General features: G+C 51.2%; 1 protein-coding gene across 1 annotated transcript in view; it reads right to left on the bottom strand.

Moving 5' to 3' along the window:
• TBC1D22A (TBC1 domain family member 22A) overlaps nucleotides 1-15,195 on the bottom strand; it is a 334,425-nt gene that overhangs the window by 217,341 nt on the left and 101,889 nt on the right. The window contains exon 5 of the mRNA XM_081249045.1: nucleotides 7,086-7,156. Coding sequence (XP_081105171.1) covers nucleotides 7,086-7,156 — 71 coding nt within the window. The remainder of the gene's footprint in view (nucleotides 1-7,085; nucleotides 7,157-15,195) is intronic.

Genomic DNA, 15,195 nt, shown 5'->3' on the forward strand with positions numbered 1-15,195 from the left:
GGGTTTACTTCTTTTTCTTTGTCCTAAAACTGCCACTGTCACAGGTGAGGAAACGGAGGGACAGCTACTGACTGGGCTACACACAGACCTGCCTCTAAGCCTCGCCGGCGCACACAGGACGATGCCAGCCCTGTTCCCAGGTGAGGAAACGGGCCCCAGAGGCACGCACACCTGGTGGGGGACTGACGGCAAAGCCGGCCCGCCTGAGGCCCTACCTCCTCGGGGCCACCTGGCTTCGTTCACAGAAGCAGGGACTGAGACCCCCACCACCACGTGCCACACACATGCGTTCCCTGACAGCACCGGGATGCAGGGATGCTGTGGCGGCTGGCTGCCGGTGGACCAGGCCCTGCTTCTCTCCCCACCCGCCAGGCCATCCCCACACGTCTGCCAGCGCTGCTGTGGAAAAGAAGGACCGGACCGCCCAGCACCGCGCCCCAGGGCCCCTGCCCCCTCTCAGCGTGCTCGCGCCAGGCCTCCCGTCCGCCCGGCCCAGCCCTCCCCAGCTCGCAGCCGGGGGACACTCTCCCCTCCCCCGCCCTCACTGACCCTGGCTCGTGGCCCCTCTGACTTCGCTGCTCCCTCTGCCCGGGGCCCTTCTCCTCTGCATCAGGGTCGGCCAACTACCACCCACAGGCCACGTCCAGCCCGCAGGATGCTTCTTTTGGGGAAACGTTATGGAAACTCGGCTGTGTACCTTCGTGTACAAGAGAATCTTTCAGCTCCGAGGACAGGCTGCGGCGCGGACGGCAGTAGCCATGGCGCCTAGAACGGGACCTGCCGGGCCTGATGGAGCCGCCCGCCCTCCTCCAACCCCCCCTCTGCAGGGCCAGCTCCCACGCACTCAGCCTGGGCTCCAGGCTCGGGCGCTGCCTTGGCCCTTCCACAGGAGCGGCCCCTCCCCTCGGCACTGGGGCCAAGGACGCTTCTAGTGACTGCTGCTCACCCTCCTCATCGTCCAAGCACGGCTCCAGGCAGCGGGGCCGCCTGGTCTGCACCGCGTCCCGAGGGCCCACGCGCTGCTGGAGTTCGTAACATCCCTCTCCAAAGAACCCATGAACTTGGATGCGCTGCCCCAGACCCTGCGGGGCCACGTCCCTCCCCCGCCCCAAGTGCCTACTCACAGGTCGTCGCCCCGGCCGCCAACCTCACCCTCAGGATCCCCCCTACTTTGCTCGCGTTCTGTTCCATAGCACTCAGCTCCTTGGAAGATACTGTGAAGTTTACTTGTTGCGTTTACTGCTTGTGTCATCCCACTAGAACACCAGCTCCATCGGGGCAGGAACTGTCACCACTTTTGTTCACAGACAGCCCCCAAGGGCTCAGGATACTGTCTGGACACAACAGATGCTCCATAGATACTTGGTGGATGAACAAATGATGTCAACAGATGTGCAAGGACACCGTCACGCCTCAAGAAGCGCCCCTGCCCTGGGGGCTGGGGAGGACGTGTCTGAGCTAATTGATGAGAAGTAGGCCCAGTAGTAGGCCCAGTACTGCCCAGTACTGCGCTGTGTTGGGTTTGCTGATGCAGGAGAGGATGGAGGTGGAGAGGGACAGACACAAACGCCCTGAGAAAGGTGACAGAGCCGCACGGAGCACACGGGGCAGCACGTCCTGGCTGGTCCTGGGCAAGCCCAAAGCAGCCTGGCACAGGAGGGGCATGGACATGTGTGCCAGGCCAGGGCAGTGGGGCCAGCCCGGTGTCAGCGGGGTCAGAGTGGACAGCCTTGTGCAGATCACCTGCACTGCCACCAAAGGGTTCTCAGTGAAGTGAACGAGTACCCAGAAATTCTCGCCACCCCCAAACGTTAACTAACATTCCAAAACAGAACTCCTAAAAGGCAAGGGTATCAAAACGGGGACACGGACAATAAAAAACCCCACACGTACTCCTGATGTTCCCGTTCCTAAAGGAAAACACACATATGCAAGTTGAGGCCCCTAGGTAATTAAGCAAGACTGGAAATTATGCAAATGAAATATATTCAAGTATGCACTGAATTTTAAATGACAGAACTACAGAAGACTTAATTGCTGTATTAGCATGCTATAAAAACACTAATCATAAATGTAAAACAATGCATGCATATACTTGTATCAAAATTGTCCCGGGGACACAAACATCAAATCGCTCCCTCCCGCTGGGTTCACGTGCAAACTCACCTCAATATATTGAAAGAAGGAAAGATGATACCAGAGTTTCACTGATCATTTCTAACCATACTACTGACTAGCATAAATGTCAAGTGTTTACTTTGTTATTGTTCAATGTTTCTGAAATAGTTTTTTTTTTTTTTTTTTTGCGGTACGCGGGCCTCTCACTGTCGTGGCCTCTCCCGTTGCGGAGCACGGTCTCCGGACGCGCAGGCCCAGCGGCCATGGCTCACGGGCCCAGCCGCTCCGCGGCATGTGGGATCTTCCCGGACCGGGGCACGATCCCACGTCCCCTGCATCGGCAGGCGGACTCTCAACCACTGCGCCACCAGGGAAGCCCGAGAAAATCATATTTTTGACTCTTATAAATAACTACTTCAGGGGCTTCCCTGGTGGCTCAGTGGTTGAGAGTCCGCCTGCCGATGCAGGGGACGTGGGATCGTGCCCCGGTCCGGGAAGATCCCACATGCCGCGGAGCGGCTGGGCCCGTGAGCCATGGCCGCTGGGCCTGCGCGTCCGGAGACCGTGCTCCGCAACGGGAGAGGCCACGACAGTGAGAGGCCCGCGTACCGCAAAAAAAAAAAAAAAAAAAAAAAAAAAAAAAAATATATATATATATATATATATATATATATATATGTGATTTTCTACAGCACTAATTTTTAAAATTTTTTTTAATTTTTATTTTATATTGGAGTATAGTTGATTAACAACGTTGTGTTAGTTTCAGGTGTACAGCAAAGTGATTCAGTTATACATATACATGTATCTGTTCTTTTTCAAGTGCTTTTCCCATTTAGGTTATTACAGAATATTGAGCAGAGTTCCCTGTGCTATACAGTAGGTCCTGTTTGGTTACCTGTTTTAAATAAATCAGTGTCTACAGGATTAATTTTTAAAAGTTACTGCATGGCTTGCATGGAATTTCAATGTCAACCAGCATCAGTGGTGGTTTAATGGAAAGTTCTAGAGCACGTGTTAGCGCTCCATAAATGACCAGAGCCAAGTTTCCCATCTTTCTTCATCAAAGCAGCATTTCCTACTCATCAGTTAAGAACAGTGCTTGTCCACGAGCCACCAGGATCATGTTAACAACAAATCTTAAACGTGTCGGGAAAGTCATTCATTAGCCAGGTCTTGAACTAGACTCATATTCAAGTTCAGCTGCGGTTGGCGGTCTTTCTAAACTGGACAGAGCGTAAATTCTTCCCGATCCTGGGTTCAGCTCTTGATCCTGGACACCGAGGGGGCTGGGACACCCACCTCTGACCCGGCAGCTGAGCCCCGGACCGCACTATCTGGCTGAGTCAGGCCCAGCCGCTCCCCCGCCTAGCACCTCCGCCCAGGTGCGCTGCCCTCAGCGTCCTGTCCGCCAGTGGGCTCGGGGGTGCCCTGCCCTGTCCCATGTGGGGCCGGAGTGACCTGGAGCAGCGGTCACCAACCCCGGGCCCACCTGAGAACCCCTGGGGAACCCAGATAGCAGTATTTCCCAAGCTGCCCAGGTGACACGAGTGTGGACCCAGCCACAAAAGGTCAAGAGGTGACCTGAAACCGCCACGTCCCTGCTGCCCAGCCTGGGGTGGGCACTCAGCAGACCCCGTGTCACAGCGAGCCGGAGTCGGTACCAACCCTGACACCTCAGTCCACCCAAGGCTCGGATCTGTTTCATGGGCCCAAACATCAGGATCTGCAAGAGCTTCCCAGGAGAGAGGCGTGTCAGGCTAGGTGAGACCCTTGGCGACAGAGAACGACCGACCGAGAGGCAGGCCTGACTGTGGAGACCCCTCCTCCACACGCCCCCCGCCCTGCGGCCCAGGAGCCCGCAGGGTTCTCTCCCCACCATCCCCGTGACGCCCTTGGGCCTGGCACTTGCACAGGGCCCAGCCGAGGGCAGACCCACGAGAAACACCTGCTGGACCAGGGCTGCGTGAGGGGCAGGGTTCACTGAGCGCCTGAGCTTCCTGCCACGGGACACGCGTGTGGCTGACCGTGCCGGGAGCACCCGTGGGACGAGCGGAAGCCTCAGAAACAAGCCCCTGGGTCCGGTTTGCAGGACAGGAGGTGACCGCGCCCACGCTCCGACCTCCTTCGCCTGTCCACACCCGGGTCTGACCAACACCCCTCAACCTGCTGGGTTCCCTGCCCCTGGGTGCCCAGAGCCCCCTCCCTGCCCCCATGGCTGCACCACGTGCAGCCCAGGAGCCCTGCAGGCTGGGGTGTCACCCCTGCTCGCCCACACAGGCCTGGACTGTCAGTGAGCACAGTTCCAAAGCACCCACCCTGGCTTTCTCCTCAACTGCCCGAGCCCCACCCATACCTGCAGCCCTGGACCCCCTCCTTCCCCCTCCTGTTCTCCCTGCCCCAGCTCTAACCCCCTTCCAAGGGGCACAGACCACCGCTTCCAGAGGAATCTCTCGCACGTGCACAGTCTGGCACACAGCAAGCACTCAATAAATGCTTGCAAAACAAGTGAAAAAGCAAAGGAAGAGAGCGGGAGATAGCAGCGCACGGGGGACACGGGCTCCTGGGAAGATGGGCTCCTTTCCGTGCAGTGAGATCCAGCTCCGTCCTGGGGGCAGCAGAGGAAGGCAGGGACTCCACCCTGTTCCGCAGGCCCCGTGAGGGACAGGACGTGGTTGTTTTCCCTTCCCTGCTACCTCCTGGCATCACACACAGTGCCTGAGACACGGAAAACACTCGATAAATATTGATCAAATGAAAGGATAAGCCAACCAACGGCCCCTGCAAGAGGCTCCTGGCTTCACCAGAAATGCAGCCCCCCAGCCCCCCACTTCAAGCCTTCAGGGTGTGGCCCCTGAGAGCCGGCCTCCCATGGTTCCAGCTCCCTGTGCCTCCCCATCCCCTCCCTCATCCAAGGGATCAGCCTGCTGGTTCCTGGGGAGCTGGCTCGCCTCGGCCTTGACTCCTGCTGGCCCTGCCTCTGCTGCGTGCCCCAGGCCACGTGACCTCCTCATCTCCCTCTCCGGAGGAGCCCTGACACCCGCTTCGAGATGCCACAGAAGCATCCCACCTTCTCCAGGAAGCCCTGCCTGGCACTGCGTGAGTCTGCACTGCCCTGGAATGCCCCCTCTTTCTTGGTGCCCCCCCTTTGGAAGGACAGGCTCTGCTCATTGACCCCCAACGCTCTTTTTTTTTTTTTAACTCGGCCATCAACGCAAGCCTAAGAGAGCCAGAACTGCCCCACTCATCTCTGTCCTTTCTCCCCCACCTCTCACCCACTGCCACCACCTGCAGACCCTGGGAGTGAAGCCCCCCCCCACCCAGTACGTGTGCCCTCGGCACTTACACTGCTGCCCTCCTCTCGCCCACAGTGCCCACCTGCATCCCATACATCCCACAGTCTGTGGTCCCCAGAGCAAACCCTGCTGCACCACTGACCAAACCCAAGCACCCCAACCCACTGTGGTGGGCTAGTGTCTAATTCCCCTCTGCCTCCGGGCAAAGGGCCCCTGTAATCAGTGGTGGTTAAGTGAATAAGTGTGCGTGAGAAGGCTGGACTTTCTGTCACCCGCATCCCCAGCGCTCCTGGTCACAGACTCTCCCCACCTCCCCCCATCCCTTCAGATCAGCCAAGTGGAGCCTGTGCTACCTCCTCTTCTGCCCCTCTGTCCACTGAGTCCCAGCTGGCCCTTCTTCCAGGTCAATCACTGGGTAGCACGTAAGGGGACCCAAACCATGACCCGCAGAGGCTGAGAACGAAAGGAAAGAGGACAGGACAACGTAATTCACGGAGGACTTCCCACCAGGTGCAGCACACCCTTAACAAAGACAAAACCGCAACAGAGGCTCTTAAAGGTATTTTCATCCAAACTTCTTGTAACCTATCTTAGAGGACATTTGGAAAACTGGATACAAACGCTTAAAATAAAAAACACCAAAAACATAAGCAATTGCAGTAGGTCTAATTTTAATTGCAAGAGAATATTTAATCAATAAATACTCACCATTCAGAGCTGCATCTGCAATTAGGATTACGAGGTACTAAGCTGCAAATTTATCAAGACTGATTAGCAAGAAAGAGTCTGTTAAATACTGTAAGTCAGACTCAATTTAGAGTAAACTCTTAGGGGTCCTTATTAACTTAGCTCCAAAAATAATAAAAAAAAGGAAAGGGGAAGAAAGCTGTCAATAAACTATTCTGAAATTTTCAGCAGGGCCAAGCTCACTTCTGACACTGACTCAGGTGAAGTACAAGCACCCGAACTTCTCCAGAAGCCTCCACGATGGGCAGCTCAGCACTAGGGGTGAGCAAGCCACAACTCCAGCCTCCATCACACAGACACACACTGTTGGGGCTTCCCTAGTGGCGCAGTGGTTGGGAGTCCGCCTGCCGATGCAGGGGACATGGGTTCGTGCCCCAGTCCGGGAAGATCCCACGTGCCGCAGAGCGGCTGGGCCCGTGAGCCATGGCCGCTGAGCCTGCGCATCCGGAGCCTGTGCTCCGCTCAACGGAGAGGCCACAACAGTGAGAGGCCCGTGTACCGCAAAAAAAAGAAAAAAAAAAAAACACAAACTGTTTCTAACGTCGTGGTTACTAACATTAAAAAAAAAAATCCTCAGTCAAACATACTTCCCTGTTTGGATCCTCAGAGTTGAAATAATTTTCTATGCTGGAACTTTTCTATACCACAGGTTTGGAAATACCACAAAGATTTAAAACCTAATAAAATCAGAGAAAAAGAATACAGCTCTCATAAATTATGACTTATCCTAATTTTCTGCCAGCCTTGTCAAACGAAGCTTGAAATTAAGCAAAGGATGGGAAATGTCATTGTAGCCCCGACAAAGGCCGAGATCACCAGGGCACAGACAGGGCACGTGACATGGCCGGAAGCCTGGCCAGGCCAGGGGAGCCTGTCCTCGCAGGAGGAAGATGCACGGGCAGGTAGGCCCGGCGGGGGACTTACCGAGAGCAGCTTCCACGTGATGGCACGGACGGGCTTCGGGATCCCGGACCAGCTCAACTTCCGCAATTCTTCTGTTGACAAAAAAGAGACAGGGAAGAACAGGGTTACAAACAGCAAGCAAACCTTCCACTGTGTGGTAACATCCTCCACCAGTTACTAGGGGGCAAAGAGCCCCGTAAATGAAACCAGACTGAACCTAAATCATAAAAATTCCAGATACTGATTGTTCTCAACAGACGAGAGAAGTTTCCACTCTATTCAAGCAAAGCTAAACGTGACCTGTTTACATTTAAATCTTAGCACATGTTTGCTAAACGCACCCCAGTGTCCCTGGAGCCACCGAGACAGGTGAGGTCCAGAGGACTCGGCTTCCTTTCACCCCTCCTTCCTTCCCACCCTCTTCCCTCCTTCTCTCTCCCTCTCTCACTCCGTCCCCCTCCCAACTTCACATCTTTCTTCCATCCCATGTCACTCTCACCACTTACTGTTTAAGAAGACCTACGTGAGGTGTTTTTCCCAGGACTGGTTTTGAAAGACATTCCTTCATGGAGATAGGCTTGTGTCTACACAGCACTGATAAGGATGTAGCCATATTACACACACCAAGGACAATCAAGTTTAAAGAGTACAAGTCACTGCTGCCCTAACAAACACCTACGGTGTTGGGGGGGGGGTGTCACAGAGGGGTGGGGCTGGCAGGGGCAGAGGAGCCTGGATGAAGGGCAGGATGGGGCACAGCCTGGGCCGGGGGGATGGGGCAAGGATAAGGGCCCCTGAATTCTGTCTGACCTTCTGGGTCTCCTCCAGTGTCTTCATCACATGCTCTGAATGGCTAGAGAACACATTTCAATTTGTAGATAGATAACAGTCAATGCTACAGAAACTGAAGTAATTATTTCTTTCCTTTAAGTTAGGAATCCACCATTAGGTCCTCCACCTAATAGCTCAGAGCTAATGATTAATACTAGGAATAAAAGAAATGATTAAAGAGAAGACTTTGGTAATATAATCAACAAAATACAAAGTCCTGGCATCTAATCTTTTTCCAATTACTAAAGTCTAAGTAAAATAAGTACAGAATAATTGGGCAACAGTACCAGCGATAACTTGCATTTTACGGCAATCTCAGAAAATATGACATCTTCCCCAGTTCCCTAAGGATATTATGAAAAGCAGGAACCTAATATCCGAACACCAATAATGCAATGTTTACCAATCATGTTCCCAGGGCCTCTCTGACTGTGTGAGCCTGGCTTTCTGATGACCATTTATGAAGAAAGCTGAGAGAAATATCAGTCGTTAATGTTCTCTCTCTTCATGAAAGAAACTCATAAAAATGGTACCTTAAATAGACAGTATGAGACACAGTTCTGATGTTGTGTGAGCTCTGGTGTTTAAAAGAAGCTTTCATATATATTCCTTGATCCTCCAAACAGCTTGAGTTCATTAGGGCTGCAATCCTACAAGGTGAATGAGGAACAGTCTCAGAGAGGTTAGGTGACTTGGCCGTGGCGGCACAGGAACCAAGTGACCTTCACGTCCCGGAGTCCTTCCCCACAATTAACTTCCATTACTAAGAAGGCTTCTTGGAACACAGACAAGATCGAAATCTTCTATCAAAACACAACGGGATATCCAAAGAATAGCAGACACCAGTAGGATTTACTCCAGGAATGACAGGATGGTTCCGCATCAGGAAATCTTATATTATAACTTTATTATGGTGTTGGAATGAGTGGATGGGAGAAGTAACAGGACTGCTCTGTCAGGTGTGGACTTTCACCCCGGACCCATTCGCCCTTTCCACCTTTCAGGAGAATCCTGATTATGCAAAGTGACCACCCCCGGCAGCCCAGGGGAGACTGAACCCACCTGCCTCACTCTAAACTTAGACCGGGTTGGCTGGTATGGAGCTAAGCCACGCCCTCACCAGTGACTGATTCGGCAATGGGCCTGGGACCCTATCTGAACCACTGAGGAGAGAGAGCAAATTAGCTGGGGGACATCATGGGCAATCAGAACGTATCAGCTATTATGATGATGATGATATTGTGCTATATCAATAAAGTGAAATACATAATTATATGCAAGCATGGTTACATCAATGCCAAAAAATGCAGAAAAAAATTAAAAAGGAAATATATCAAAATGTTAATAGTGATGGTGTCAGGATAAAGAGATCATGAATGATTTTCTGTTTTTCTCTACTTTCTGTTTCTATGGTATGTTTTTAATATGCTATTAAACTGTTAAGACAAAAAAAAATTAGCTGGGGGCTTCTGAGAAAGCTCCTCCTGGCTCTTGGGAAATGTGTCGGAGGTAACCCTCTCTTGCTTCCTCTGAATGTTGTTCGGGTCAGATGTCAGGCTGGGGACTGCGACAGCCACCTAGAATCCAACCAGCCTGAGGACGAAGCCAGCACAGAGGCCGGCAGCACCAGGAGACAGGCAGGAACCAAGGTTCTGAGTTCAGCAAGACGGGCAGATGCAAGGGACAAAAACCAATAGCTTGTCACTACTGACAAAATAAATAAATAGAAAACTTGGCAGGCATAACCTTAACAAGAAATGCACAACACCATATGAAGAAAACTATAGGGGTTTTACTTAAAGACATAAAGAAATAGAGGAAAACATGGAGCTCAATGACTGACATTAACAAGTATTTAAGGAACACATCCACGGGGCCAGGCACGAGGCCAGCGGTAGGGGAATTACTCAAGTGACCACCACACAGCCCCCAGGCACAAGCAACTCACCTCCCACTCCAAGGTCATGGCAAATGTAAAATCACAACTGGATTAAGTGTTTAAAAGACGAGGTGAAAAGCACAATGAAGTCCACAGTGGGAAGGTGTACCCAGTTAGGGAGGTCTCCTTGAGGACATGAGAACTGAACTAAGACCTAGAGATGCGGAGAGATCAACTGAGAGAAGAGGGGGCCGGAAGGCAAATATTCTGGGCCCAGGGAACAGCTTATGCAAAGCCTTCACCACAGTGGAAGAAGGATCAGAGGGGCCAGTGGCCCCAAAGAGCCCACTTAAGGGGCTACTTAGGAAGCCCAAGGCAGAGGTGATGGTGGCTAGGATGGTGACAGTGAGAGAAGGGCAATGACCAAAGAGAAATTTAGGAGGCAAAAACAAGAAGACACAGAAGACTGGATCTAAGACTCAAAATTACAATGCTGTCAACTGTCCATCTTTAAGTTCGAAGCAAAGCCATTCAAAATTCCAACAGGATAGACTGCATGTAAGTTTCAGGATAGACTGAAACGTAATTAGCTGACCTGAACTTCATCTGGAAGAGCAAATGCATAAGAGCAGCCAATAAAATTTCCAAAAAGAATAACATAAAAGAATTTGCATTAACGGATAAGAAAATGTAGACTAGGACTACAATAATTAAGACATTAGGATTCTAAGAGCAAAACTAAAATGAAGAGAGAGAAGTGTAACAGAATAAGTGGTTCACATCAAACCTGTATTTAGTTGTGATAAAAAGAGCATTTCAACAAGGGGCCGACCAACTAATGACGTCCCAACAATATAGTATCTATTTTCAGAGAAGTAAGTTAGAACATATATCTTACCATACAAAAATGTATTTCCAGATGATTAAAGATCCAAAGATCTAAATGCAACGTGTGTGTGTAAAGAAATGATTTTTAAAATACAAGAAAATGTAAGAGAATATCTTGCTGTCTTTGGGATGGGAAAAAGGTCTTCCAAAGACACAAATCTCAGAAACTATAAATAAAAAGCTTAACAAATTAACTATATAAAAGTTTTAAATGACTGTACAGTGAAAGAAACTATGTTAAAAAAAAACAAATGACAGGGCTTCCCTGGTGGCGCAGTGGTTGAGAGTCCGCCTGCCGATGCAGGGGACACGGGTTCGTGCCCCTATCCCGGAGGATCCCACGTGCCGCGCAGCGGCTGGGCCCGCGAGCCATGGCCGCGGAGCCTGTGTGTCCGGAGCCTGTGCTCCGCAACGGGAGAGGCCACAGCAGTGAGAGGCCCGCGTACAGCAAAAAAAAAAAAAAAAAAAAAAAAAAAAAAAAAAAAATGACAGATCTGAAAAATACACACGCAACATAAAATATTAAAAGGTTAACATCACTAATATGTGAAGAACACATAAAAAAGTAAGAGTGATCAATCTACAGAAAAATGGAAAATTCACAGGAGACAGAAATGGCTAATAAATGTACAACTAGGCACGTAACCTTAATGGTGATCAAAGAACTACATTATTAAAACAAAACACTTGTCAAAAGTTAGAATCTTAAATAATGCCCAATATTGATGAGATGCTGGGTAAACAGCCACTCTCTTATAGTTTGGTAAGAGTGTATATTGATATAATTTTTTGTTGGTCAAATTTTAAAGGTGTATAATGCTTGAGCAGCAACTTCACTTGAAGAAACCTGTTCGACAAGGATGTCTGCAAAGGTACACAAGGATTATACACAAGGGTGTTAGCATCTGAGTACAATCGTAACAGAAAATTAGAAACAAAGTGTCTATTAATAGATGATAAAAACCCTGTTACATCCCCACTGGATGACAACGTTGCCATGGAAAAGAATGGGTATCTTTTTGTGGGTGGATATAGAATAAACTTCTCTAAATTATGAAAAGAGAACAACAGAGAAGAGAATGTAGCCGCACTGAGTATTTCTGCCAGCACACACGGGAATGGAGAAGCACAGCCAGACCTGGGGAGGGGTTCAGGGAGTGGGCTCGAGGATGCTGAAAGACCTACCTTTCATTGTCTACCCTGCTGTGTTTCTACAAAGTTCCTGTGGCATCTCCACCTTTACCTCTAACTTTTCAAAATCCACCCAGCCTTCCAGGCCCAGCTCAGCCTCTTCCAGATCTAGGACACCTTCCTGACGACTCCAGCGCTCACTCACTTCCGTCTTCTGTGAGTGCCACCTGGAGTCCAGAGCCCGGAGCCTGGAGCCTGCCCACCTTCAGGGCCACGCCATGAGCATCAGTCTCACCTCCTAGAGGGGGCTTATGAGTTCCTGGAGGTCAGACCCCATGATTCTCCTGCTTGTCTGTCCTGATGCAGTGCCTTGCGATTGCTTGGCAGTAAGTACTGGAGAGATGCAAGACCAATTCCTCCCTCCAGCCCTCCAGAGGTGTTTCTTTTTTCTTTCTTTTTTTTTTTTTGGGGGGGGGGGGCAGGTGTCACATTTTTAATTGAAGTGTAATTTATACACAATAAAAGAATGAATATAGCTCCCCAACAAGACTGAGAACACTCCTCGCACCCTCTTCTAGTACCTCCTTGCCCCCCACTCCGAGCTAACCACTTTCTGATATCTATCACCATAGATTAGCTCTGCCTGTCCTTAAAATTCACATAAATACTACACATGGGATGCCCTCATTTGTGTCCTACCTCTTTGCTCATAATGTGTCTGTCAGAGTAATGCGTGTAGCAGTAGTTCCTTCTTTACAAGCAGGGACAGTATTCTTCGCTATGAATATATCACCATTTGTTTAGGTATCCACCTGTTCACAGATGCCTGGGTTATTTACAAGCTTTCCTCCGTGAAAAAGCTGCTATGCACATCCCTGTGGATACCTGCTTTATGGGTGTATGTTTCCAATTCTATCAGGCAAATATGAAGCAGCGGAACTGTTGGGTCACAGGACAGATACATCTTTAACCTTATTTTAAAAAAACTACCACGACCCCGGAGGAAGATGGCGGAAGAGTAAGACGCGGAGATCACCTTCCTCCCCACAGATACATCAAAAATTCATCTACACGTGGAACAACTCCTACAGAACACCTACTGAACGCTGACAGAAGACCTCAGACCCCCCAAAAGGCAAGAAGCTCCCCACATACCTGGGTAGGGCAAAAGAAAAAAAGAATAAACAGAGACAATAGGATAGGGACGGGACCTGCACCAGTGGGAGGGAGCCGTGAAGGGGGGAAGGTTTCTACACACTACAAGCCCCTTCGCGGGCGGAGACTGCAGGTGGCGGAGGGGGAAAGCTTCGGAGTAGCGGAGGAGAGCACAGCAACAGGGGTGCGGAGGGCAAAGCGGAGAGATTCTGGCACAGAGGAGCGGTGCCCTCAGGCACACACCAGCCCGAGAGGCTTGTCTGCTCGGCCGCCGTGGCGGGCGGGGCTGGGAGCTGAGGCTCGGGTATCGGCTTTCAGTCGGAGCGCAGGGAGAGGACTGGGGCTGGCGGCAGGAAGAGAGCCTGAAGGAGTTAGTGCACCACGGCTAGCCCGGAGGGAGTCCGGGGAAAGGGTCTGGAGCTGCTGAAGAGGCAAGAGACTTTTTTCCCTTTTGTTTCCTGGTGCGCGAGGAGAGGGCATTAAGAGGGCTGCTTGGGGAAGCGCCGGTGACAGGCACGAGCCGCGGGTAAGGCACGGACCTCGGAGACGGGCGTGGGCCGCCGCCGCCGCCCGCCCGCCGCCGCCCGCCGCCGCCGCCGCCGCCGCCGCCGCCGCGGGGCCTGTGTGCGAGCGCGGGTCACTGTCCGCCCCGCCTTCCGGGGGGCCTGTGCACCCCGCCACTGCTGGGGTCCCCGAGACCCGGGGACGGCTTTCCCGGGAAAGCGCACGGAGCGCCACGGGCTGCTGCAACGTCACGCCGGCCTCTGCCGCCGCAGGCCCGCCCCACACTGCGCGCCCCTCCCTCCCCTCTGCCTGAGTGAGCCAGAGCCCCCGAATCAGCGGCTCCTTTAAACCCGTCCTGTCTGAGCGAAGAACGGACGCCCTCCGGCGACCTACGCGCAGAGGCGGGGCCAGGTCCAAGGCTGAGACCCGGGAGCTGTGAGAGCAGAGGCAGGGAAATCTCTCTGTGCAGCCTCGGAGGCAGCGGATTAAAGCTCCACGGTCCATTTGATGTGCCCTGCGTCTGTGGAGTGCATGAATGGACAGCGAATCATCCCAAATTGAGGAAGTGGACTTTGAGGACAAGATTTAAGACTTTCCCCCCTTTTCCTCTTTTTACAACGAATTATTCCAAATTAAGGAGGTGGACTTAGAGAGCAAGATTTCAGACTTCTCGCCCTTTTCCTCTTTTTACAACGAATTATCCCAAATTGAGGAGGTGGACTTGGAGAGCAAGATTTTTGATTTTTCCCCCTGCTCTCTTTTTGTGAATGTGTATGTGTAATCTTCTGTGTAAGATTCTCTCTGTATAGCTTTGCTTCCACCATATGTCTCAGGGTTCTATCGGTCCGGTTTTTTTTTTTTTTTTTCAATAATTACTTTCTAATTTTAATAACGCTACTATATTTCATACTTTATTCTATTTTACTTTACCTGCTCTTTCTTTTTTTCCTACTCTCCCTTCCTCCCTCCCTCCCTCCGCTCCTCCTTTCCTTCTTTCTTTTTCTTTCCTCCCTCCCACCCTTCTTCTTTCCACTTTCTTTTTCTTTCCTTCCTCCCTCCCTCCTGTCTTTCTTCCTTTCCTTTCTCCCTCCCTCCCTCCTTTCTTTCCATCCTTCCTCCCTCCCTCCCTCCCTCCTTTCTTTCTTCCTTCCTTCCTTCCTTCCTTTCTTCCCTTCTTCCTTTCTTTCCCTCTCTCTTTCTTTCTTCTACTAATTCTTTCTTTCTACTTTTTCTCCCTGTTACTCTGAGCCGGGTGGATGAAAGGCTCTTGGTGCTGCAGCCAGGAGCCAGTGCTGTGCCTCTGAAGTGGGAGAGCCAACTTCAGGACACGGGTCCACAACAGACCTCCCAGCTCCACATAATATCAAGCAGCGAAAATCTCCCAGAGATCTCCATCCCAACACCAGCACCCAGCTTCAGTCAACGACCAGCAAGCTACAGTGCAGGTCACCCTATGCCAAGCAACTAGCAAGGCAGGAACACAACCCCACCCATTAGCAGAGAGGCTACCTAAAAACATAATAAGGCCATAGGCACCCCAAAACACACCACCAGACGTGGACCTGTCCACCAGAAAGACAAGATCGAGCCTCAACCACCAGAGCACAGGAATTAGTCCCCCCCACCAGGAAGCCTACCCAACCTACTGAAACAACCTTAGCCACTGGGGTCAGACACCAAAAACAACGGGAACTACGAATCTGCAGCCGGCAAAAAGGAGACCCCAAACACAGTAACATAAGC

The sequence above is a fragment of the Mesoplodon bidens genome, assembly GCF_964165515.1.
Source record: "Mesoplodon bidens genome assembly, chromosome: 11".
In the NCBI taxonomy this organism is placed as follows: Eukaryota; Metazoa; Chordata; class Mammalia; order Artiodactyla; family Ziphiidae; genus Mesoplodon; species Mesoplodon bidens.